The sequence below is a fragment of the Schistocerca cancellata genome, chromosome 8 (assembly GCF_023864275.1).
Source record: "Schistocerca cancellata isolate TAMUIC-IGC-003103 chromosome 8, iqSchCanc2.1, whole genome shotgun sequence".
Classification (NCBI taxonomy): Eukaryota; Metazoa; Arthropoda; class Insecta; order Orthoptera; family Acrididae; genus Schistocerca; species Schistocerca cancellata.
Window position 1 is genome coordinate 182,973,021 of NC_064633.1, and position 25,695 is coordinate 182,998,715.

Here is a 25,695-nt window from a genome sequence, read left to right on the forward strand (position 1 = left end):
ATGTTATGTTGCAGACAGGCACTACTGAAAGACACTTGCAAATCAGCTTTTGGCCAGAGCATTTGTCACAAATAAAGAGAAACACACACCATTCATTCCATGTAGGCTTTCACGGCCGGCGTCTTTATCAGTAAACTCTTCCGGGCTAAGATGTTCTCCGTAGTTGAGAACGAAACGTCAGCGAGAAGAAGTTCTACAGATCGACCACGGCAACTTAGCCCGGAAGAGTTTACTGATACACACACCATTCATTCACACAAGCAAGCACACCTCATGCACATATGACCACCAACCCTGGCAGCTGGAACCAGAATGTATTCTGGTCCTAGCTGCCAAAGTCAGTAGTCATATGTGCATGAGGTGTGGTTGCTTGTGCGAATGAATGGTGTGTGTTTCTCTTTATTTCTGACAAATGATCTGGCCAAAAGCTGATTTGCAAGTGTCTTAATTGTGCCTGTCAGCAACTTATTGAGTACTCTTAATGTTAAATAGCACTATCTCTTCCTACATTGTTGATATTCCAACTGGGAGTTTCCACTGTTTAATATGCCTTGTGTTTACAATATAGCTCATGACTTCAGTAAAGAAGACACTGCTGTAATACTACACATTTTACATACAACAACATAAAGAATCTTTGGTAATTCAACTTTAATAAATTAGTTGCAATACATTTTTGTTCAAATACACACATCATTCACAAGAGTACTGCCTTAGAAGCATAATGAAACAATTATAATCCAGTGTTGATAGCTCCATGGTGTTTATGCTAAACTCAGCATCTCCTTTGAATCAATTGTTCTTTCTTCAGTTGCAGCTTCCACTTTTTTCAATTCACAATCTCTATTTCTCTGCCATTTGACGTGCTTCTGAAACAAATTTTCATAATGATTTATGATAATTATGTGATTCTACCACGTGGAAAAATTTCCATTGTAAGAGTTACCATGATTGGCAAACACTGCTGTTCATCCATCTGACTGTTGGTGGGATGTAGGGACCATAGCATACATGATGAAGATGCCAAATTTCTGAAATTATCCAGCTGATAATGTTGGTTGCCATTACATGTAACTTTTCTAGTGACTTCTTAATCTGCAACAACATACCACATGCAAACCAAACATGGAGCATAAAAAACACACACTCAAATTAACCACAATTACAGCAAGAAAAGATGAAAATGATACACCATACCATACCATAAACTGTGCTGCTGCATCAAATTTATCTTCATCATCAATTGCATTTGGATTCAAGTGCAGCTATACCAATGCCATCTGAAAAAAATAATTATTGAAATAATCATCTTTCTCGCAATGCAAGCTGCTGAAATGCCAAACAGAATGTATGTTATGATTCAAGTAGGTGATCAACTATTAGTGTCTGACCCTTAACCAACTGCTACCTTTTTCCACATAAAAGTTGCTCTTTTTGAAAAATGTGTACATTATGTCATGAAGCATTATCTGCAGATGATTATATGACATCATTTCCTGCCTTTTTAAACAAGCCACCTTAACTTCTTAAAAGGGGGAGGACTACATCTGGTGCTCTCAGTATTAGCTGAAATTTAAATGACAACAAACAATATGTCAACTACAATGGTAAAGTCTTACGAGACTTAAATAACAGAGCCAAGAAAATTATTAAACAACGTAGGGAAATTTAAAATACATGATACTGATTGGTGAACTTGTCAATAAATAGGTTTAACTCACTAAGAACGAACAGCTAGTACCACAAATGTTTGAAACAAATCATGTTTTTTCAGTCATCACAATATTAGATAGTCCATTCCCCTTACACTCACTATTTCTTCCCTACATAATCTTGTAAAATAGCAATGCAGATTTAATCTATTATCGTTATGCCATTACATGTACTTACTTAAAGGTATATCTTTTCCCTCAGTGAAATTTTTTAATCTTTATTTGGCACTGCATCACTAAAAGCAAATTATCTAATCAATCAGTAATTACCTTTTGATAGCCATGCAGCATTTACTCTAAGCTTTATTACAAATATTCTGATATGTGGAGGTCTGAAGATAAGTTCGTCAGTGTCAATATAAATCCTCGGCATGAACGGTAGAAAATATTCTGAGCTCAAACTTAATGAGGTATCTTGAACTGAATGACCACATCCTTGCCAACCAGCATGGATTCTGAAAACATCACACATGCAAAACCCAACTCTCACTTTTTCTCACATGGGATAATGAAAGTTTGGATTAAGGCAGTCAGATGGATTTTTGATTTCCAATATGCATTTGACTCAGCACAGCATCTACACTTATTTTTTAGTAGCAAGGGCGCAGAAAGTTATCTTGATTGGAGAGTCGTCGTCAGATGAAGTAACTTTGAGTGTCTCAGGAAAGTGTGTTAGGACCCTTACTGTTCATGTTTTGTATTAATGATCTTGTGGACAACATTAACAGTAACATTGGAGTTTTTGCAAATGATGCAATAATCTATAAATGAGTACTGTCTGAAAGAAGCTGCATAAATATTCGGTTAGTTCTTCATAAGATTTCAAAGTGGTGCAAAAATTGCTATCTTGCTTAACACGATCAGAAATGTAAAACTACACACTTCACAAAACATATAGGGGTATCCTACGAGTAGAATATCAATGAGTCACAGCTGGAACTGGCCAGCTCAAACAAAAACTTAACATTTTCTAGGGATATGAAATGGAATGAACACGTAGGCTCAATAGCAGGTGGAATACTGGGGAAATACAATTGATCTATAAAGGAGATTGCCTACAAATCACTTGTGCACCCATTCTAAGATGGACCCCTACCATATAGGACTAACAAGGGATATTTAACAAATGGAGAGAAGATCAGCACCAACAGTCACAGATTTGTTTGACTCATGGAAAAGCATCAGACAGATGCTAAAAAACTGAACTGGCAGACTCTTGAAGAGGTAAGACATTAATTATCCCAAGAAAACCTACTTACAAAGTTCCAAAAACCAACTTTAACTGATGGCTCTAGGAATATACTACAATCCCTTATATATCACTCACATACGGATAGTGAGAACAAGATTAGATTAATTTCAGCAAACCGACATTTCTTCCCGCAGTCCATACATGAATAGAATGGAAAGGATCCCTGATAAATGGTACAATGGGATGTACCCTCTGACACACACCTGACAGTGGTTTGCAGAATACAGATGTAGATGTAGGCAGTTCAGTAACATCTAAAATTTAATTGTTTTATATTAAAAGATATCGCACAAATGAACTGAGACAGAAGGGTTTCTGGCTGAATTAACAGGAAAATAACTTTCAACTATTTTATCATGTAATGTGAATTCAAGGTGAGAATGATTATGATATACTTAGAAACCAACAGCTCCAATCTGTCTGCCTGACATTATTGTGCTGGAGATAGCTTGTAACATAAGAACTTTTTTTTAACGTTATGTCATCACTGAAGTGAGTGCTCTGCAGCAGTAGGTCTGTGATAAAATCCTTAAATGAATACTAGTACTTTTTCTTTTAATTTGACCCTAAACATTAAATTCATTGAAACATTACAAAAAAACAACTATGGATCAAAACACCTAGTTAGCAAAGTTGACTTTTAAAACTGTGCTTGTCTATTCTATAGAAATTTGACAAAATATCCAAAATTATGAAGCAATCGAAATTGTGCTGCACTTCAATACTACTATATCGTTGCATAGGTTATCACATTGCTTTACTGCAAATACCAATACGAAAGTCACAAGTTTGTTGTGCTCTAGGCATTGTACACATTGTTTAGACAGGCTTCAATTACTAACGACTAATTACTGGCACATCAATCAATATTACTCTTAGCACTTACCACGTCTATAGAATAACTGTTGGATTAACAAGCCACCTATAAAGAAGGTACTGACAACACTTTTGTTGCATGTAAATATACTGTCATAGCCGTTTGTCACTTGATTTCATTTACTAAGTAACAAACATTTACAAAACAGTAACCAAAACATGCAAAGGTCCTACAATTCCCTTTCTTCATTTTCAGACTGCAATTCACAAGTTGCAGTTGAGAATTCTGGCAAAAAAAGAAACAGAAAAAATTAAGCAATATCATCATCAGAACCCAAATTATAAAAATTTAAAAAGGGCATTTGTGTAGGCATACTGAAATATAAAAGTGGTTATAAGGGGACATAAGGCCATGCAGCAATTCGATGGTACAAACAGTAACTTCCATCACTAAACAGTACAAATTAATATCATTCACACTTAAATATTTTGAACAACTCCATTGTTAGAAACATTTCAGGGTAATTCAAACTGAGAAGCAGACTTGATACTGAAGCAGATCTTAGGTGGGATGGGCCATGATTAAGATCACAGAAACAAAACACTCATTGTTACAGAACAACAGTTTAAGAGCTCGTAAATTGTAAAATTGTTGCTGATGTCTACAATGTCAGCATGCAAATTTACAAAACCAAACAGACCATACACATGTAATTCAAGACTCACTGTGTAGGAACAAAAGCACCACTAGCACATACACCTGGACGGAAACCCTGGAGGGAACACTGTCAGCAGGAGACGTGAGCATAGGCATAATGGGCACAGATGGCCGATAAGAGGGAGAGGGTGGGGAGGAGATGATAGTGCAGACTGCCCCCCTATCAATCTGGTCATCAGTACACCAGATGACACTAACGTCGTCATTTGCCAAATATTGTGCCCATTTCACATTGACATCCAGCAGTTCACATGTAACTATTTCAACATGAAGTATGCCAGGAGATGCTGAGAAATTGTGTCTCCAGTGCTATATAACTGATGGGCTTTTAGTCAGGACGCAAACACTGCAGGACACTTGTCTGTTGCCCAGCATGCCAGGTGCAATACTGATCTGAACCACGAACGAACTAGAGGAGCTAGAAGTGGCCTTGGCAAGAAGTCCCAGAAAATCAGTGTACTATTTACCACTACAAACTGGTGCACCAGGAGCATCTGCTTCCAGAGCTGTGTGCAAATTCAGGTCTACACAGTGCACTAACTGATCAATTTGGATGGGTACACCAACTCTATGAATTGTGGTCGATGGAGAAGTTTATCCGCAAATTGCCTTCATCTTCTAATGAAGCATAGTTGTATTTATTTATTTAGCATGTGAACTAGAATGTCAATTGCATGCTCTTGATTTGTCCTACATGCAGAAACTAACCTTTAATAAAATGCATACAGTATTATTGTTGTCAGAAATGCAATTGCGGTGTGCACCCCTGCATGAAATGACCGCTGGTCTTATTGATAATTCCCTAAAAGGGAGGTTCAGAGAGCTACAAAAAGATCTGTCCAATAATTTGTGTTGTTGAAATTACAACCATACTCATTTCCATCATTCACAGTATCTTTATGTACCTGACAAGTATGTAGGGTGTTATGGAAGTTCGCGTTTTCAATAAATGGAGTGACACTTCATCAAAAAGAAAGAGCATTTCACAACCAACCTTCCCATCATACGCAAACTGCAATCGTCAGCTAAAATACTGAGCTCTAGCTACAGTATCTGAATCAACCAGCTGATGCGCAGCTCTCTGTGAGGTTTCTGTTTGAGCAGGTACTCCTCACACTTGCCAAATGGTGCAACAATTTGTTTATTTCTTCTTTCTCTGTATTTCTTTCAAGGCTGCTCCTAATTCATTTAGCTTATTCTACGTTCAAGTCAAAGTGCCAACTGTCAACACTGCCCAACCAATGGGCCATTGCACCATACAATGGCTGCAAGCAGCCTATGTAGTTATCTATTACCGCAAAATACCCTGTACTTTTGTAAGATAGTGGGGGTGAGTTAAATTGTTCAATTATATATTGGATTGCAAGTATGCTTTTATTCTGTTACTCAATTCCTTTGTCACTCATCACAGAAAAAGTTAACGTATGACCGTTTGGACCTACAGCATCTGCTAACTTCTGCATAAACCAGCAACTACATTTTATTTGTTGCACCAAATTTCAAGTATTTATGAAACTATTTCAGCTTCCAGTACACAAACTGTAGAAGCAATTGTCTCTGTGTTAGTAAGAAATGTCACATTGGTATTTTTGCTCCGCTCACCATATGAGCTTATCCTTTCATTATCCATATTACCTTTAGTGGTAATTCAAATATGCGCACTTCTAAGAACTAGTAGGTTGATGGCTTACCCAATTCAGAGAATTGTCATCAGTTTCTACAAATCCCATCTGTACAGTTGATATGTGCAGTCAAAATAACTAACACTGCATCCTTTTGTGCTTTAAGGCCAGAAAACTTATTCTCCTTGTGAAACAAATAGCTGTGCAGCTCCACTTTCTTTGAAGAAAGTCGCCAATATTCCAAACCCAATGCACAACTATGAATTCTAATCAAATACCTTTTTCTCGTTATTTACATGGTCTGACAACAGAACACTATCAAAGGAGTCTATTTAGTTCCTGTAATTTGTTCGCATGGACAAACTGCTGAAATGTGAGTGCATCTCACTTCTGTGATAACAAAACTTCCCTATTGATCACTGAAATAACTTCTTAAAACACTATGAACATCTTTACTGGAGGGGGCTGCTTAATGATTCAGGTGAAATAGAATGTCTACGTTTGTGAACAAAAAGACTTCCTGATTAGGAAAACAAAGAACAGTGTACTACATGATATATCATATGACATAGGGAAAAAATATATCTAGCACACTATGTGATACAACTTTGTATTTGCCAAGCAATGAACAGAGCTTAATGATATGGTCTCCATAAGACAAAACCGTATTTTAAAACTCACTGACACACAGCTGTTACAGGCTGAGCACAAATCCAGACAGGACAAAGATGTGTTGACATTTGCATGTAGTCTCAACTGGCTACATTCACGTAAATGCCACAATCAAAATTAGGAAACCAAGGGAAAAAGCCAATGATCACCTCACACAGCTATCACAGTCCAAAACTAAACATACCCCAAACACTGCAGAGTAGGAAAAGCAACTTCAGTCATCATTTGTGTGTCAAATGCAAGAAATACTAAAATAAAATAGAACAAGTTTCTGTACTTGCTGGGACAAGTTTCACGCCATATTTCAAATGTTTGCCCGTTTTCCAAACTTCACACTATCTCTTTCTAAGGTTATAAAATTTAAATCTTTCCTTGTTCAATGAGTACACATTCCACCTTTCATTCACAACATTTTCAGCCTGAATAAGTCTATGACATATAAAGATACTATTCCTCAAATCAATGGTTTATGTAGTGTCAGCTGAAACCAGTAATTTAATTTGAAATGGAGTGGTTGCACACGACAAATATTCTTTCCGAAAAACATGTGATAAAAGCCTGGGATGTGGCCATGTGTGAAAGGTAAAGAATATTGCCAATTACAGAATAAAAGCTTTTGAAATTTGTTGTTACTGAAGAATAGATGGGCATAGCTGAAGAAGGGCAAAGAGTATATTCAGAGCATTTGTATTTCTTAAAGCATTTGACAATGTCGACTGGAATGTATCATTCAGTATTGCTCACCAAACAGGAATCAGTTTTAATAACTACACACATGAAACTGGAGTAGTTCTCTATGGTAATAAGAATCAGCTAGCATTCAAGAAGGGGGTATGGCAAAACTGCTCCTTATCCACATACTTACCTAATCTGCACATACAGAAGTAAATCAACAGAGCAAGAGAAGTAGTAAACAAATGAGTAACATTTCATGGGGATAAGGTGAACATGTTGAGATTTTGCCAATGATGTAGTGTGAATCACAGAAAGACAAGCAGACCTGCAAAAAAACTCCTGAACACAATGGATAGCACAATGGAGGAGGAATTCCATATGACAGTAAACACATACAAAAAAGTTCTGGTCTGCTGTAGACACAAGGAAAGTAAGACAGCAGTACAGTCACAAGTGATGGAAGAAGCTACAAGGAGAGAGTGTGCAGGAACATCAAGAATGTTTTTAATAAGACAAGCATTCACTACAAAGAACACAAGCCTTGATGTGAGAAAACATATAATGTAGATCTACATGTGGAGCACTGCAACACATGCCAGTTAAGTTTGGACGATAGAAGTGAGGAAGGAGAAGGGGCTCACTGCATTTGAAACACAGTGCTACAGAAGAATTATGAAAATCAGCTGGAGAGAAATGATCCCAAATGAGGAAATTTTCATTAGAGCAAGTGACAAAAGAAGCCTCATGAAACACAAAACGAAGGGCTCAGCCGATAGGCCATATACCTCATCATGACAATCTATTGAAAAGAATGTTTGGTGAGCAGCAGAAGGTAGAAATTACAAAGGAAGACCCAGACCGGAGTACATTAAACAAATGTTCTTCATACTACGAGCTAAAACTGAAGTCTGACAAGCAAGAATAATGGGAGAGCTCCTACCATACATATATATATATAAGAATAGTGATGTCAAGAGAACACAAAGTTGCAGCAGAAACCATGGTTCTTGTATGAAAAATCTGCAGTTATATTGAACAAAATGAGCGTGACACGAAAAGTATACAATTCGTAAATTAAGTAACAGTGCAATGGCTAACATGTGACCAGATGAGAGAGGAAATTCAGATTTAAGATGGTAAAATTAGCAACTGTAAGTAGGAATTTATTAATGCAAAAAAATTGTCATGTGCACATTTTCTAAACTGCAAGTATCACACACAAAAAAAGGAACTGGATTAATTACTTTTGAATACATTATGGGAGTGACAGTGATCAATGTGTTGCAAATATTTACTATTAAAAACAGTCTCGCTCAAGATTTATTTATTAAGGTTACCAGTTTCAACCACTACTGTGGTCATCTTCAGACCATTTAGTAGGAACCTCTTTCTGCTGGAGAATCACTACCTTAATAAATAAATTGTGATCAAGAACTGTTTTTAATAGTAAATAAAGACACTGGATTACTCCAATTTAAATCCACTACAAGACACCTTAATGTAATTCACATAATGCATCTGCTACGTAAATATTAAATGCAGCAAGAAACATGCATTTCAATTTATAAAATGAATATTTTTATACTTGCAGTGGATAACAGCCACACAAACCTGTTACATACAATCTGCTCATATATATATATATATATATATATATATATATATATATATCAGAATATAGATGAAAATGACAGCCACTGTAATGAAATATAAGAACAGATCCAAAACTGAAATGAGCTGATATACACTATGGGTCTCTGTTACATAAATGTAACCTCTTAGGACAATGTGTTCTCAATACCACACACAGATTTTAACAGTTTTACTTTATAGGCATTGGCAGTCAGTTTTCATCACACACACACACACACACACACACACACACACACACACACACACACACACACACACACACACAGAGAGAGAGAGAGAGAGAGAGAGAGAGAGAGAGAGAGAGAGAGATATTTTGGGGGGGGGGGGGCAGCAGGGGAGTGTCTATATTTGGAGGAAGGGGTGGGAGTCAGGTAAAAAAAATGTGTACACTGATTTCATTGTTTCCAGATTATATCCCATCCACTCCTTCGAATCTTCCATATACTTTGCTTGTTTGACATAATGGCTCCTACAAGACCTATAATTTTATTTTTTGTTACAATTGGTCAATCAGACTTATCTCCACTTGTTAAAGTACACATTTTAACTTCATGCTATTAGATCCTAACAATACACACTTCCTTGAGTGCAATGAACTAAAGATTATAATAGTCAAAGGTCAGTGGCCTGTGAATATATCTTGACAGTGTTTAAACAGAAGAGAATAAGCAGGAGTTCCAAGATAGCCATTTTTCAGAAATTACAGACATAAGTTTTTATTATATAAATATGTTAAAATTTACACAACAAGCAACAAAAATTTGCTAATGAATAGTGCCGATATATGTTCAAATATTCCACATAAGACACACATCTCTACAAAAACAGTGACGACTGCTTACAAATAAATGTAAATCAGTTCACAACTTAATCATATGTTTTTTCAACATTTACAAATTCCACATGTCCATTTTAAACACTTAACAAAATGTACAGAAATCTCAACAATGCATTCCAATTAAGTTTGGAAAACTTATAAGGACCATAAATAAAATTCTGAAAACAAATTAACAGTACATATATGTACACAATGCAACAGTTCTTCATAAGTTAAGAATTACCATCTATGTACACGATTCAGAAGACCCACGAACAGCACATACAAGAATATTGCATAGTAAAATCATCTACGTTGCATCAACATTTATTCCGTTTTTCTGATCAAGCTTATTGCTGTTGGTTTTCACCATGTAAATGAAGAAAGTCAATATCTCCTTCTCTTTAACAGGTATGGATTTAAAGTGCTTCATCAGTGTCTGAAAATAAAAACCAACAAATGCAATAGAACTAAATAATATTATTTCAAAGTATAAAGAATTTAATGGCCTTAAAACAATTGCCACATCCATCAATGACACAAAACATTTTAGTGTAATGAAACTATCCAATAAAAGATGCTGTATCAATCAATACAGTTTTACGATCTAGTTCTGCATCGTGACAAACAGTACACAATATCAGACAGTACTAGGCCATATTATTGCACTTGTTATTGAGCTCTTGCCTTGAAAGTATAAACAGAAGAAAGGAAGGAAGGAAAACCAATTCTCATTAGCATACAATAGAAAGATGTAAAACCACTGTAAAAACTCTTACAGAAAAGAGAAATAATATTCTGATTCACTAAAGCTCTGACCAGGCATAAAGGCCGGTACCTACTAGTGCCTGATGTTGCACTTTTGCCTAGTTATTAGTGCTCTCTCTCTCTCTCTCTCTCTCTCTCTCTCTCTCTCTCTAACATTCGAAACTGACAATGCCGTGCGCCTGGAGTTACCCAGTTCGAGCACCAGTAGAACAACACTGGCAAGTCAGTATGTAGATTTTCACAAAATTCTATTTTCATTCCTTTTTGAATTATTAGTTTTGACAATTTGACTAAGTTTGTTTTATGGTATTATTTGTGCAATTTATTGATTCAATTATTGAGTGGAAGTGTTTTTACAAGCTGAAAATGAAGAAAGCTGGAAGAGAGAGATTTCCTATATGCCACGTGCGTTATATTCACAAACAACTCCCAACACGACACTGACAGCAGGAATGCTGCACTGAAAAGGCAACAATTTGGTGGCAATGCGAACCCATAATCCAAAATATCTTAAATATTTAAAACATGTTGTTGACAATGATGGTGAACTGTTAGCATCTACATGCCCGCACATTAGGAAAGAATGCACAAGTCGGCATAATCAATAGTGATGATATCAAGAAATTTACGACAATGGTGAGTATCCAACACCAGAAAAATTGAGAAAAAAGTTAATTAAAAAATAAATTTTATAGGATCTGGTAGATCTGTGAGACATATTAAACTAAATAGGTTTTAAATACAAGCATCAGAAATATTGTAGATAATTTTTACCGTAACGCAATGACTTAGTGGCCTAGATAATTAAATTGTGGACAATGAATTCACCGTGCACTTCAGGTACATCACCTACACTCTATTTGGATGAACCTGGATTATCCACTTCAGGTACATCACCTACACTCTATTTGGATGAACCTGGATTATCATTACTCAAAAACCATTCACTTAAAAACATCTGGCAGAATTTGATCCAAAGCGGGGTCCTTAAGGTACCTGTTTGGAACAAGGCCATGCTAACTGTTGTGCATAGGGGATAAGTTAAGACTAGTTTTGTTAAAGTAAGTCAATTAGTTTACAAATGTATCAAAACAAACAAGTCAGAAAATTATAATTCGGAAATAAAATCAGCTAAGTTTAAAAACTGTTTTAGACCAGTTTCTTGAATTTACTGGGTAAATATTCTATCATCGCCAACAACGTCAAGTATCATTCTGTAGTCATGAAATTAGCTCCAACACAGAAAACATTGTAGGCCGACATAGCCACTTGAGCAGCTGCAAAAAATACTGCCTTTTCAACTGCACACAGAGCTGGCGTGTTTGATAAGAAAGATGAACTGACAAATGAAAGGGGGGTACCAAGTAGTACCACTTAATTGCCAGTATAACCAGACTGCTCCTTTGGGTCAAGTGAAGAGAGAAGAAGGCAAGACAAACAACATTCTTAAAATCTTAGATGTTGAGGACTTACTTCACAAGCTAACAATGTAGAAACACATTTAGCATGGACAAAATCCACATGAAGATTTTGAGGCAGAAGTAGCCCGAGACACCACACCCAATCCTAAAATCAATCACAATGACGCCTTACAAGTGTAGACGATGAGAGCACCAAGGAAGACAAATAAGGAAAATGAAATGAGGAGGATGACAAGTCAAAACTGAGATGGACAACAGACATTTTATGCTTTTCTCAAACTGCTGTGCAGAAGTAACATTTATAATTTAATAGAATACTTTAATGTAAACAAATTGTACTGTTACTGTTTAGTGTTTTTTGTAACCAAAACCCACAAATATCAGACTGGATTCCATAGGGAACTGGTGTGCTCAGCTACATACACTTCAGAAAACTATGATAGTATTCACAGGAATCCGTCACCTAGTAATCTGGTTTTACTGCAGATATAGATTTCAGTTACCTTATAGGTAACATCAGTGCATTTAAAATGTTGTACAGACCAATTACGCATTTTATTAGCCTGGTATTTTGCTTGAAATTCCAGCAGTTATATTTATTGCCCAGATACGCATTTTTGTCAGTGATTTACATACATGCCCACCTCTGATATTAATACCTAACTGTCCATAATTTTACAAACTGTAGACTGCAAGTAAAGAATCAAAGGACAAGGCTTTTACAGTTTTTAAATTCCAACACTTACATAGCGTAAACTAACATTTCACTGCAAAAACTTAATTAGTGAACTCCAAATCACAAACTAATCTTAGATAAAAAAGCAATATTCTTCTCTAACAAACAACAACAAACAACCTGCGACGTGACAGTGCCATTTTCGTTGTTTAAAGAACCACTGTGCAATGAGAGTACTTATTTCCATTGTTATCGACAAACCTCTTCCATGTAAATTAAAAGCTAACTGTTTTCTGATGTTAATCAGCATCTAATTGACAATTTTAGGTGCCACACAGAATTTCTGATGCCTGACAGAAATTCAAGGCACATACATTAGCTTGGTCATGCTGGAAAATTCTTCCAGATATAGAAGAAAGCGATTTTCGAGGTTTCAGTGTCAATGAAATCACTGCACAAATAATGAATCTGGCAAAGGGTTTAAATGAGCTTGAATATGTCTAAGAAGGATCGAATTAGTGGCTGAAGATTGAAGCACGTGAACCTGGCTTTCAGTACATGAGTGACACCAAATTGTGACTGCTGCTTCAAGATACAACAAAGAATGGAACACTGAATGTTAAAGTGGGGATGAAGATAGTGACCTTGTTAGTAATTGTACCTTACTGCAATGTGTTGATACTCTTCTGGAATATATGGGACAGAAGATGTTTCAGCACATTGAAATTTTTGCTGCAAGGAAAATTAAATACTATGCAAAAATGTCAACTCCTTTCACACGTAGACCAATATCACAAACTAATTTAAGAAATGAACAGACCTATGGTACCTATGCACAGAACTTTAATAAACTTTCTAACAAAGCATGTGTTTGTAAATAAATGTTATTTGCATTTTTCAATTATTCATCCATCTTCTCCCCACATTACACCAATAATCAGGGACATACTGTACAATGATTTTAATCAATCCAGGAAGTGCTACGAGCAAGACATGCATGTGGCTACCATGTGTACACAACTCAAGGTCTGGCAACAGCGCTGTTACAGCCACCTGCTAGTACACCTTGACCAAAGCTATATTATAACTGAGGATGACAAATTACAAAAATTGTTAACAAAACCTCACTACAAGTTAACCATCTGTCTCCCAACGTGCCACACTCTTGCCTATTTTAAGAATAAGAGATGGAAAATGAAGGTAGGGACATACGAAACAGAATGATTTGTAAGAAATAAAATATTTTCTCCCCCATAACACAACTTCAGTTGCAATTTTAAAAATGAAATGTCTTGTGTTGCACAAAGATGGCCAATTCTGTCAACTGTACAATACACCATTATCATATTCACAATCATTTTGATCTTGACTTAGCCTAGTTTTTCTTCTTTTAAAATAGTAACAGTATAAGCATGGCACAAGCTGACTGCAGCAGAATAGCAGCTCTCTGCGTGGCAACACAATGAAATTTGTTTTTCCAACAAGTACTTACATCAGCTAATTGAGCTTTGTTTATGCCTGGCCTTGTTGCCACTTTGTAATGGCGTTTGTACCTTCGTAACGTATTCACCTGCAGCTGAAACAAGTCCACTTCAGGAACATCTGTATCAGTTTCATTTGAGTCATCTTCTGAATCCTTCCTCCGTCTTTGTTTTGTTCGTGCACACTGGATGACAGTCTTATGATAATCACATATGTATATGTGCCTCGCCTGGAAACACAAACATTATACATACAATCTCATAACAAACAATGTGATATTTATTTGCTTACTCAAACATATGTTGCCATTAAACAGCTTTATGCCAACAGCTGACAGCAACAATATGGAATGGTCTCAGTATCAACATGCATTGTGTAATTTCCTGTTAAGTAGATTATAAAAAGTCCTACAACCTATAGCAGACAGAAATTCAAACAGGGGTGGTTGGGGGGCAGGGGCAGGGAGGGTGAGTGAGCTAGATTCAAAGGGCTAGTAGCTCTTTTGCTACACTAAGGAGCAAAATAAATAAGCAGAAACCAAATAGAATAATTACACCGCAACCTTAAATTGCTTATAAGTGCAACATATGCAAAAGTCTTTTTTAGCATATTAAATTTACTCAGTCATAATTTCCCTGCATCTCAACCTACATAAATCAAATGTCCAATGCAGCAATTGCAGGTTTACTGTAGGAACACTGGTACCTAAGAAATCTTCCAGAAGATACGATAAAATACTAAAAGTGAGGAACATCATGGTGTCACACCATGTTGCTTATCAAGAATGGTGTGGGATTTGAAAAAAAATCAACACTGAAATTACTACCACAAACAACTGTCACTTCTAGTTTGGTGCCAAAGCTCCTTAAGGAAGACAGCGCACACACAGTACCAGGACTGTGGAAGGGATTAAGATGTGATACATCACTTCCCTTTCCCTTCCAAAATTAGACATGGCTGGCACAATCACAAATAAGGGGCCACTACTAGTCACTAAGACATCTGCTGATATGGAGCGTATGATGCCAACAAAGAACATGGAACTCAGATCAATCTTATCACAATTCTCCCCTCACACTTTCTTATTATCCACCATCATTGGCTTTTGTAACTCAGACTGTTACCTTCCAACAAAACCTATGCTAAAGATAAGTGTAAACACAAAAAAACAAAAGGGGGGAAAAAGGGGGGGAGGACAAGAATACCACAGATCAACCCTTTTACCTTCTACCATAGAGGACTGTTATCACAGCAAACTACATTAACATGCACAGCATAATATTCATACAGTGTGAAGTACCACTGAAATAATAATAAATAAATAAAATCTAAAAATGGGGGAGGGGGGGGGGGCGATCATACCCAAAGAAGTGGATGCATCAGTCAGATGGCAAACATAACAGCACTCTTCAATAAAGAACCACTCACTTTAATAATAAATATTACGCATACAAAAAGTTGTGGCGTACATACTCAAATTTAAATATATGAGTTTTGAGATACACAGTGTTTACAGTGAATGTTAAATGACTTATCCCTGGTAGTTTGTCAACTAATGAATCAACGTTAATTTACTACTCTTTAAACTGCGAAAAACACTAGTACTTTCTCAGTAGATTATGTGACATTATTAGTCTGATGCAATACGTTGGAACGTCTATGTGAAAAATTTCGTACTGTTATTTCGTGCGAACCCAAGGCATTCTTTCCTGATGGTATCACTAGTTTTAATGATTTTTAATATGCCACCACCATCCAATGTGTGTTTTACACGTTCACAACCGTCGGACTCAGTTGCTGTGAACGAACGTCAAACTGACGGCGTTCCACTAAAGCCGCGCAATAGTATGAATATAACGCATAAAGCTTTGCTTTGTTGGGTGGAGTACTAACATAATGTTAATTAAATACCGAGTAAAGCAATTAGTGAATAAAAATAGACGCTGAGATTACCACACGGTCTATGTGCAGCTTTAATCTTCTTTGAGTGACGATCTTTTGTATTCGTTTGCTGTATGACGCGTTACCAGCTGGTCGCATACATCTCTCCCCATCATCCACTAGACAGCACACTTGGTCCGGTGGGCCCCTTGAATCTTCTTCGCCAGTGCTGAATCCGTTCATCCTCGCAGAAACATTTGTCTTAACTGCAATTAACACAGATCTAAAAGAAAATGCTATTCAGCAAAACAGTACAAAACACAGTCAAGTTGTCACCGGTGACAACAGATTCAACTGGCTCTAAGACCAACTACTACGGAAGATTATCGTTTAAAACAAGCATCATTCACTCCATAAAAACTGTCTCTGACTATTATATTAAACTTACACATTTACTACGACGCTCTGTCGCACTTCGTCCAAGTAATGGCGAAAGTTTGTTGTCATGGCTGGAGAGTCAATACACAAGCGTTGTGATTGGATGGTTCAAACAGTCCACGCCCACAATAAGCAGTGAATAATTTTGTGAGGATTTCTTCAAACTGGATGAATAGAGACAGAAGAGTTTGAATTTATAGAACACTTACAGTGATATAATACCAGTCATACTTCCAATTCTCTTTTATAAAACCATGAAATGGTGAAATAACGTAATTTGAAATGACAACCCTCTACAAAAGAAACCTCCCGCTAGAACTTCTATTCATATTCTGATTGGCGGTTGCTGATCTCTTTGATATTGTAAAAGAGACCTTACGATTGGTCTGGTTTTCGCGGCCTATCTAAAATCAGCCAATGAAAAACATCCTGATTCTCCTATGTTGCGTCCATGTACCGCAGAAGTGGCGTGGGGTCGCGATATTCGTAGTAGGCTTTCGTTTGGCGTTTGAAGCTTGTTGAGGTAAGAATTTTATATCTGTTCTGCCTGACTGTGTCAGAGGAAGAAAAAAATTCTGTGAATCCGTTTCAATATGTTGCATATGTTTCTTTTGTTTGATGACCTCTGTTGTGTTTCGTATTACTTAAACGCTATTTTAGAAATCGGCATTCTGTTATGCTGTACAACCGTCAATGAAATGGCTGCCATAAGCTTAACTTCAATACATCTTGACAAGTGAAATATTTTTTTCCAATTATTTTCGTCCTTAAAGTCAGTAACGTAGTAAATTTATGCAAAGACACATTGGTAATGATAAAAATCTAATTAGCTTTACTGTAGCCGAGTATCTTGTGTACAAACAGCGCCTCCTGGCGGATTACATGCACGATGGTTTTATTGAGAGACTCAAGGACAAATTATGGAATCCTTTCAAGACTTTCATAAATAAGGGAATGTTGTATTGTTTTTTTTTATTTCCTTTGGTGTTGTGCGTATGTAGAATACGCATCTTTATGAGCACTTAAGTTTGTCGAATGGTTGGAAAAAAAAAGAGGGAAGGTTAAAAGTTAGTTTCATTTTAATTACCGTTTCAGCACAGTGAAACTTTGAAAAATATGTCGTTAGGGGTTCATATATAGTGAAGCCTGCTACGTATTGGTCTGTAGAGCGAATATGAAAAATATATAATTGTTTTAGGATATATTTAATTTTTTAAGCAAAATGGCGTGGTTTATTTAAAATGGCGGGAAGGAGAAGTGAAGGTCAAATTATCAGGAAAAACAATTTTTTCTGGGAGATTTTAGTATCCCTTTTTAATGTTTTTGTTTCGTTAAATAATGTACACTGGGACAATATGGTTGGAATTCGCAGCGGTAAAGTTGTTGGGAGCACAGGCGGTTAATCCCCTCCCGCTTTGTAAGGTAAGCACAGTTTGATCAGCCAGTGTAATTAGTGTACGCTGGTTATAAAGCTGTGCGAAAGTAATTGACGTTCCCAAAGGAAGTACTTTTCAGTTACTTCCAAACGAGTGTCTTACAGTGTCGTTAAATGTTTACATTTGTTTACCATAATTGTACAAAGCCCTCATTAAAAGAGAGAGTTAATTTTTTTTTTTAATATTTGGTGCAGGACTCCGTATATGTGAAAGTTTTGTGTGGTATGTTGAAATAGCCCTGGTACACTATTCTTACATTGGCGACAATGAGTTCTAATGAATACCTGCGATTGCCTGGAAGCATTGATTGTTGTATTGTTTTCGTTTGGCTCTTATGTGTGTGCACACAAGGAATATTTTATACAGTCAGTGAAACTTGACGCGAATTTGGCGAAAATGAACGTGTTACTGTACACAACTTACCCGAACTTAGCTAAAGCTGTTATTTAGTCTGAATTCATGTCAATGCATGGTCTCACATATGCACTTTTTAAACTTAAATACAAAATGTGTTACCTTTTTAAAATGCTGTTGCTTCACATTTCAGAAAAAAGCTATTCTTTTACGCTAATCACTTTATCTTTTTTTGTATTTTAAGTGTTTGAAGTAGTCTTCACCAAGTGTCTGTTATGTGAGGACTGTCAAAGAAGCCTTTAAACACCCAGCCATGGTTTGAACCTTTGAAGGCAATTTAGTGTGTTTGATTTTGTTAGCTGCCCTACAATGCTAAAGATAATTTGACGTGACAACCAGAACATCATGTCTTTCCTAGAATATGTGTTTGACCAGGTGCAGATGTTACTCTCAACAATGCACATCAGTGAATTGATTTCCTACTTGTTATCAGAGGTCTGCGTATTCAAATGTCCTTTTATGGTTTGAGTTAAGAGGGGATTGTTTTGATGCATCAGAGAGAGAACTCTCCAAATTCTGTTTCACTTATTTTCCATATGCAATATAGTGAAATTCACACCTGTATTTGTGACAGTACCGTGCAGAATTAAAATGCTTTATTCATACTGAAACTACATGACAGATATTCAGTGTACATGTATTAGACAGACCCGAATGGTGTATCAGTTGCCCAGATTCATTTTAAATGTAAGTTAATGGAATATTTTGGTTTAAAAATACTTTTTGTTTAAAAAGAAAAAAAATGTGCAACATACCATTACCAAGGTGAAGGAAGTTAAATGTCATAGCTGAAAAACTTATTTGTAGTAAAATGAGTTAAACATAACACAGATGTTGTCTCCGTCACCCGGAAACAATACTTCTGCAGGCAGACTCTGAAGTTGCATTTGCTCTGATAGTAACAGGTGGCGAATTTCGACAGAATAAAATGGAGTTAAGCATGTTAACACATAGTTGGAAATGTTTTGCTAAAGTTGTTAACAGCATTGTTAGCAGGTGTGGTGGGATTAGCAATGTTTGCTCTATATTGCATGCATCAATTATCAGTGGCTGTATCCCTCCAGATCAAAGGAAAAAATTTCTTGCCTGCTTCTGCTAAATGCAGCTGTATAGCATTAGTTTATGGCATATTTCAAGTAGCAGAGTGTACCCTCAGCCAGAGTGATTGACCCTTTGGGGGTTAGCATTCATGTTTTTCTTTCCATTTGTAGATAAGCTTGTAAGTCTTGTTGAAAATAAAAATTATCATATAATAAAGGGTGTCCACAATGAGACTTCAAAGATCTGAGAGGAAACACAATTTATTGATGAAAAATACAGGGAAATCATACAGCAGCTCATCAAGTTTTCACACACACTTGAACATGGGTAGCGCAAAGAGTATCTAGTCTATAATCAATTTTGTGCCATGTGTTGCGGAGCATCTGTTATGTGACAGTTGATGACGATTATTATGCGCTGTTTAAAGCCTTGCAGGTCCTTTACTGGTGTTTCGTATACCCGATCTTTCACATAACCCCCACAAGAGAAAATTGAGAGGGGTTATGTCAGGTGAACGTGGCGACCAAGGAATTGGACTTCCACGGCCAATCCATCATTGCGGGAATGTGCCGTTTAAAAATTTTCCGACATCAAGGCTCCAATGCGGTAATGCACTGTCCTATTGAAACATCACATTTGGCCGCAGGTCTAATATCTGTGGCACGGCAAATTGTTCAAACATGTCCAGGTAGATGGCTCCATCCACAGTCGGCACCTGAAAGAGAAACGGCCCAACAATGCGATTTATCATCAAACCACACCACACATTAACTTTCGGACTGTCTCGCATGTGTTATCTAGGTGCATGTGGATTTTCGGACCCCCAGATGCGCACATTGTGACGCCTGACACGTGAAAAGTTGCCTTGTCAGTAATCACGCATGGTAAAAATGTCTCGTCCGTGGCAATGCAGTCTTAACATGACACATGCAAATTCTTCTCCCTTTGTTCGATCATTGGGCTCGATTTCTTGCACAACCTGCACTATATATGTGTACAAACGTAATTGCTGATGAAGCACTTTGTGCACTGTTGAACGTTTCATACGAAGTTCTTGTGCTGACTGCTGCACTTGTTCCACATGATGTTCGCTGATCCCAGGCTTACCACCACCATGCCCTTTCGCAACACTCCCAGTAACAAAAAACTGATCACACCACTTCTTTATAGTCTTGAACGATGGCGTCGCTTTGTTGTAAACTCGACGAAAGTTTCTTTGCACATGGGTCGCAGATATTTTGTCTCTGCATACCACCAGACCACTTGTGCACACTCCTTCATATTCTCCATTTTGCTAAAACAATTGTTGCAGTTCCACTACGGCTACTTGGCGTATCAAATTTTGCACACTACAAACTTGTTGAGTTGCTGTCTGCCCCTTCAGGATTCACGGGTCCACCATCTGAAATGAGAAAGATATAGGATATTAAAATGTTGGAGTCTAATTGTGGACACCCTGTATAATGAAATTTGTTAATGAGAGTTGACACTGTAACATAAAACTTTAAAAAAAAATGTTATGTTTTGTGAGTGCCTACATACCTGCTTATAAGTGCAATTGGGAACTTTCTTGTCCCAGAAGAAACGTTAAGCCTATCATCAGGTTCTTACATGTTCGAATTCACATATTTTAATGAAGTTGTCAGACCTTATCAATAGTAAAATTTTATAAATTGGCTTTTTTAAAAAGGGTAACATTAAGAGTGTAACTTGTTTCCTTCAGTGGTAATATCGACCTCCTAAATATTATCAGTGTTTCCATTAATCCATGTGCATTTGCCTAAAGAAGATATAGGTTAATTTATAATCATCGCTTATAGGGGTAACAATGAATTTAAATTCATAGTCAGTCTTGGACAGCCACTGTTAAGTGTTCAGTTTATTGCAGATGATTTCGATAGAGATTCGTATTTTAACTGTAAAGAATGGACACAGTAGGCTATTACATTTATTAGATAGTAAAATTAAAGAATAGTGTCAGTTTGAATAGATAAAATGAAACCATAACTACATTAAAAATTGAACTGCAGTGGCTAGACTGTACTAAAGGTCTCCAGGTGCGAGATGGTATGTAGATGTTAAAATGAAACCGTAGTAGTAAATTTGTTAATGAAAAATAAAATAATAATAGGAAACAGGATATGGAATAACAAAGAGAAGCTGCAGCTGAATCTCTGGTTTCTTGTTTATTCTCTGTGCAACAAGAAAAACTAATAACAAATAGACCTTTCAGGTATAAAAAGAAAATTGCTGTGAGCCCTGGTAAAGCTGTTTCAGCTGTTCATGCATCGAACATTGGTCCAAAATCATTCAAAAGGTCATCAAATGAAAATATCTGCACTATATAAAAAGTTCAAATTGTCTGCCGGTACAAATAATACAAACTATCCTCAGCCTAGCTGTTCAAAATCCTGGATGTAATGAAATTGCCACTCACTCTGGAAACTGACAAGTGATTTTGATTCTTCTGACAATCCTATTATTGAAGATTTGCGTCTCACTGTAGGTTTGTATTCTTCAAGAAGTTGATACAAAGGAAAAGGTACTGCTGACACAGTGAAAATGGTTCTGGTACTAGAAGGAGAGTGAATACTGTTGGCAGAGATAACAGTAGAAGTGCATTCAGGTGTTAGTAGCTTGTCCGTAATGTGCTGCAGTTGGTAACTGTGCTGTGAATGAGGGGGAGTGAACATGATAGGCGAGTATGTTGACGGGTGAGATGGTGGAACCAATGAGAAATTGATGATGATGATGATGATGATGATGATGATGATGATGATGATGATGATGATGATGATGATGATGATAATAGCTTTATTCAACATCGAATGGTACACTGCACATGTACAAAGAAACAGTAATGACTAAAGATATTTGTACAAGACACATTCTTCTGAATACGTCATTAATTTACAACAAAATTACAAGAAGATGTTTACATATTTCTATTCACATAACTTCACAAAGCATTTGTTGTTCTTCATACGAGTATGGTACTCTTCTAATATGTAGACAGGGTTGTTGTACTAAAAATTTCTTAAGCTGATGTTTCAGTTTAATTGTAGGAAGAGCCATGACTGCACTAGGCAGTGCATTAACTAATTTTATACCTGCATGCTGAGGCCCCTTTTCGTAAAGTGCTGTTCTATGGCTGCCAATGTAAAATCTTTTTTTGTTTGTATTGTGCTGGTGGAATTCTGAATAAGTGTTTGGGTGCAGTCTTTTCACAAGCAATATGGCTTTTAGAATGTATGTGTTTATAACAGTTAACACCCCTGATTTGGAAACAAGTTGCAACAAGATTCCCTATATTTTGCTCCACAGATTCTCACACTCTGTTTTTGAAGAATGAGTAACTTACCTAGATTAGCTTGGTTGTCCCCCCCCCTTCCCCCAAATTTCAATACTGTAATTAAAGTGGGAGGTATGATGGAATATATTGCTCAGAATGCTGTCAAATAAGAGAATTTACTATACATTTTAAATTGTACCCTTAAGATCCTGCAAAACCACCACCTCAGAAATTGACTCCCACAACCTCTTTGAAATTATCACTGGGCTATGCTGCAGCCAGTTTCCCTCCAATCACATTAGTTGGCTTTCCCAACTCAAAACCAAGAACAACATTGGAATTTGAATATCCCAAGAAATTGTTGTACGCTGATAAACATAAAAGAAATTCTCAAAAATTGGTAAACAATGTAATAACCAGATAATCATCACTCGTGCACTGTCAATAATGAAGGTAATAAATCTTATCTTCCTCCAAAACAAATCATTGATTGGTGATTCTGGTTTGCTACTGTATACTACTACCTGATAGGCTATGACTCAACAGAAACAAGTTGCCAGCAGAATGCAGCTGAAGAATTGCAGACACCATAATGCACTTCAACCAGTTTCTTAGTATTGTTTGTGACATTAGTGTATAAGAGGTGGTAAGTGTTGATGATTTTTAGTTCTTGTATGCTAATTTATTAAAAGTATTTCAATGTACAATAAAACTTCTACTTCAGTGCTATTTACGTAATTGAATAGTCTTTGCGTAATAATTAAACGAATTACTCACATGCATGAACTATTTGATACACAGCTGGCTTTGAAATAATGAAAGTGCAAGTCTTGGAGGGAAATTTTTATTGTCAAAAACTGAAGTCTGTCACACGAATTGATTTTTTTTTATTTTTTAAATAAATTGCTATGTAATAATCAGTACAATTTTAAAATAGGGTGTTGACACCCTAGTGGAGTTACAAATGCAGTATTTTCCACATTCATCTTGCTCACCATATCATCCCTACCATGTCTGCTCTAGCATATTTTTTTATTGCACATGCCACCTTTCTCTAAATCTGTTGTCTTGTATTACTGATGCTATACCACATCATTACTTCATTCCCTTTGCTGGGCATAGGGTAGTACTTAATTTGAATACACAGCTGAAATCTTTCCTGTCAGTAATGGGTGATTTGGACACACATACAAGAATGGTTCACTAGTATTAACAGGCATATGAACAGCTTAAATAGTTGGAAAGAACTTTATGGGCAGGCTTGTATTTTTGAAATGAGGTAAACATGACCTTAGGAGTGGTGATGGAAAGCAATTCAGCAACTGTTGTATAATCTCCAAACCATAATGTCCGACAAGAACCACCTTCTTTCGGGTAATTAACATAAAGACCTAAAATTATGTATGTTACAGGATGTAGTTTACACTGTCAGTGACATTACATGGTTGGTTTGATCTTTTTTGAGGTGATTGAAACCTAACTGTGGTTGTGTTGGTTATTGAATGAAATACACATTTCCTGCACCATGCATATGTAAATGGCTTTCAGACATATGGTCAGTCTACAAAAATTATTCCATTCTTTTTTTTATTTTCTTATTAGTAGTTGACTAAATTTCTTTTGAAGACTGGTTGGAAAGTTCCGTGATGATCAGATAGTGACCCTGAAGACTTTTGTAGATAATGCTGGTAGAGAGATAGGTTTCATGTGACTGTTTGGAAAGTGGCTGTGCTGCCTGTGTTTGGCATTGAAATTTGAACCTATTTTAGTGCATAGCACAGATTGTAAACAAATCTTACTTTTAGTTTATTGGGCTTCAGTTTTTCTATTCTACTTTCTGTGCTAAAAATGTTAGGTTGGTGCACGAGTTTGTTCAGTAGAGGGGTGGCAGCTGCAGAAGCAGCCAGAAACATATATATGCTGTGTATGGGGATTACATCATTGGACAGAGCATGTCAAGAAAATGTTTTTCTCATTTTAAGGAAGATAGTTTTAACATTGACTCCATGTTCAGGAAGACCTGTGGGGTTTGATGATTGTTTAAACACAATAATCCTCATCTTACTACTGAATGGCAAATGTGATGGACTGTGATCACATGCAACATTTTCATTTGGTGGGAAAGGTTTAAAAATCAGATGTGTCGGCGTCTGTGGGTATCTCATGCTGTAAACCAAAATCACAAAAATCAACAGGTGGCCATATGTGCCTTTCTACTTGTTAGTTCATCAGTTGGCTTGTGGAGAACACCGACCATTCTTACCCTGTATGATTACTGGTGACAAGAAATAGTGTCTTCATGCTAAAATAAGGAAAAGGAAGGGATGGCTGAACCCAGACAAAGCAGTATCAAGCAGCATCTCTATGTACAAAGACCTGCGCGTGGTGCAGCAGTGACTGTGTTGTATACAGTACTACAAATAGCTTCCCTGAGGTGTAACCATCACTGCTGACATTTGTCAACAACTGAGGCAGCTTCCAGATGAAATCCAAGAAAAATGAGGACTGTGTGAAGTGATGCTACTCCACGTTAACACCTGCTCGCTGTCTAGTAGATTGACAAAAAGCACTGTACAGGAGTTGAGTTGGAAAATCAGTCAGACCACCTTATTAACCTGTTCATGTGCTCTGGTATTTTCGCAGTTTTCACTCTTTATTGAACGACCTTCAACAAACTTCCTTTCCAGATGAAAATTAGCTCCAAAAGTAGCTTGATGAACTTTTCACCTCAAAACCACATGATTTCTACAGTTAGAGTCAAAAAGCTACCAAAGCATTGACAAACTGTTGTAAGTAATGGAAAACATATTTTTTACTAAAATCTGTTACGGGTATCTGTTTATTAAACTTATAACAACTCACCGAACCTAAGCACCGACCCAATACTTACTGGTATGTATGCAATAACA

General features: G+C 36.7%; 1 protein-coding gene across 5 annotated transcripts; it reads right to left on the reverse strand.

The window, feature by feature from the left end:
* Positions 1 to 662: 662 nt before the first annotated feature.
* Positions 663 to 16,878, reverse strand: LOC126094759 (histone deacetylase complex subunit SAP30 homolog). 5 transcript variants are annotated; one of them, XR_007521873.1, is made up of 8 exons: positions 16,614 to 16,878; positions 16,238 to 16,431; positions 14,295 to 14,513; positions 10,182 to 10,376; positions 3,851 to 4,066; positions 1,203 to 1,280; positions 947 to 1,095; positions 663 to 866 (listed from the first exon to the last, which is right to left on the reverse strand). XR_007521873.1 is itself a non-coding variant. In XM_049909310.1 (4 exons), the coding sequence occupies exons 1-4, from the start codon at positions 16,615 to 16,617 to the stop codon at positions 10,248 to 10,250; spliced, it is 546 nt and encodes a 181-aa protein (XP_049765267.1). In that variant the 5' UTR covers positions 16,618 to 16,877; the 3' UTR covers positions 9,554 to 10,247. The 5 variants fall into 5 exon arrangements, 1 of the variants encoding a protein (XP_049765267.1); XR_007521870.1 differs by having other exon boundaries at positions 663 to 869; XR_007521872.1 differs by having other exon boundaries at positions 663 to 869; positions 1,198 to 1,280.
* Between the last annotated feature and the right edge of the window lie 8,817 nt (positions 16,879 to 25,695).

Bases quoted from the DNA above. Each gene is read 5' to 3' on its own strand.
- LOC126094759 (XM_049909310.1), bottom strand. The intron at 14,514-16,237 runs GTAATCTCAGCG...TTGTGTTTCCAG, and splicing joins AGCTGCACATAGACCGTGTG to GCGAGGCACATATACATATG. The intron at 10,377-14,294 runs GTAAGTACTTGT...TTTTATTTTCAG, and splicing joins ACAAAGCTCAATTAGCTGAT to ACACTGATGAAGCACTTTAA.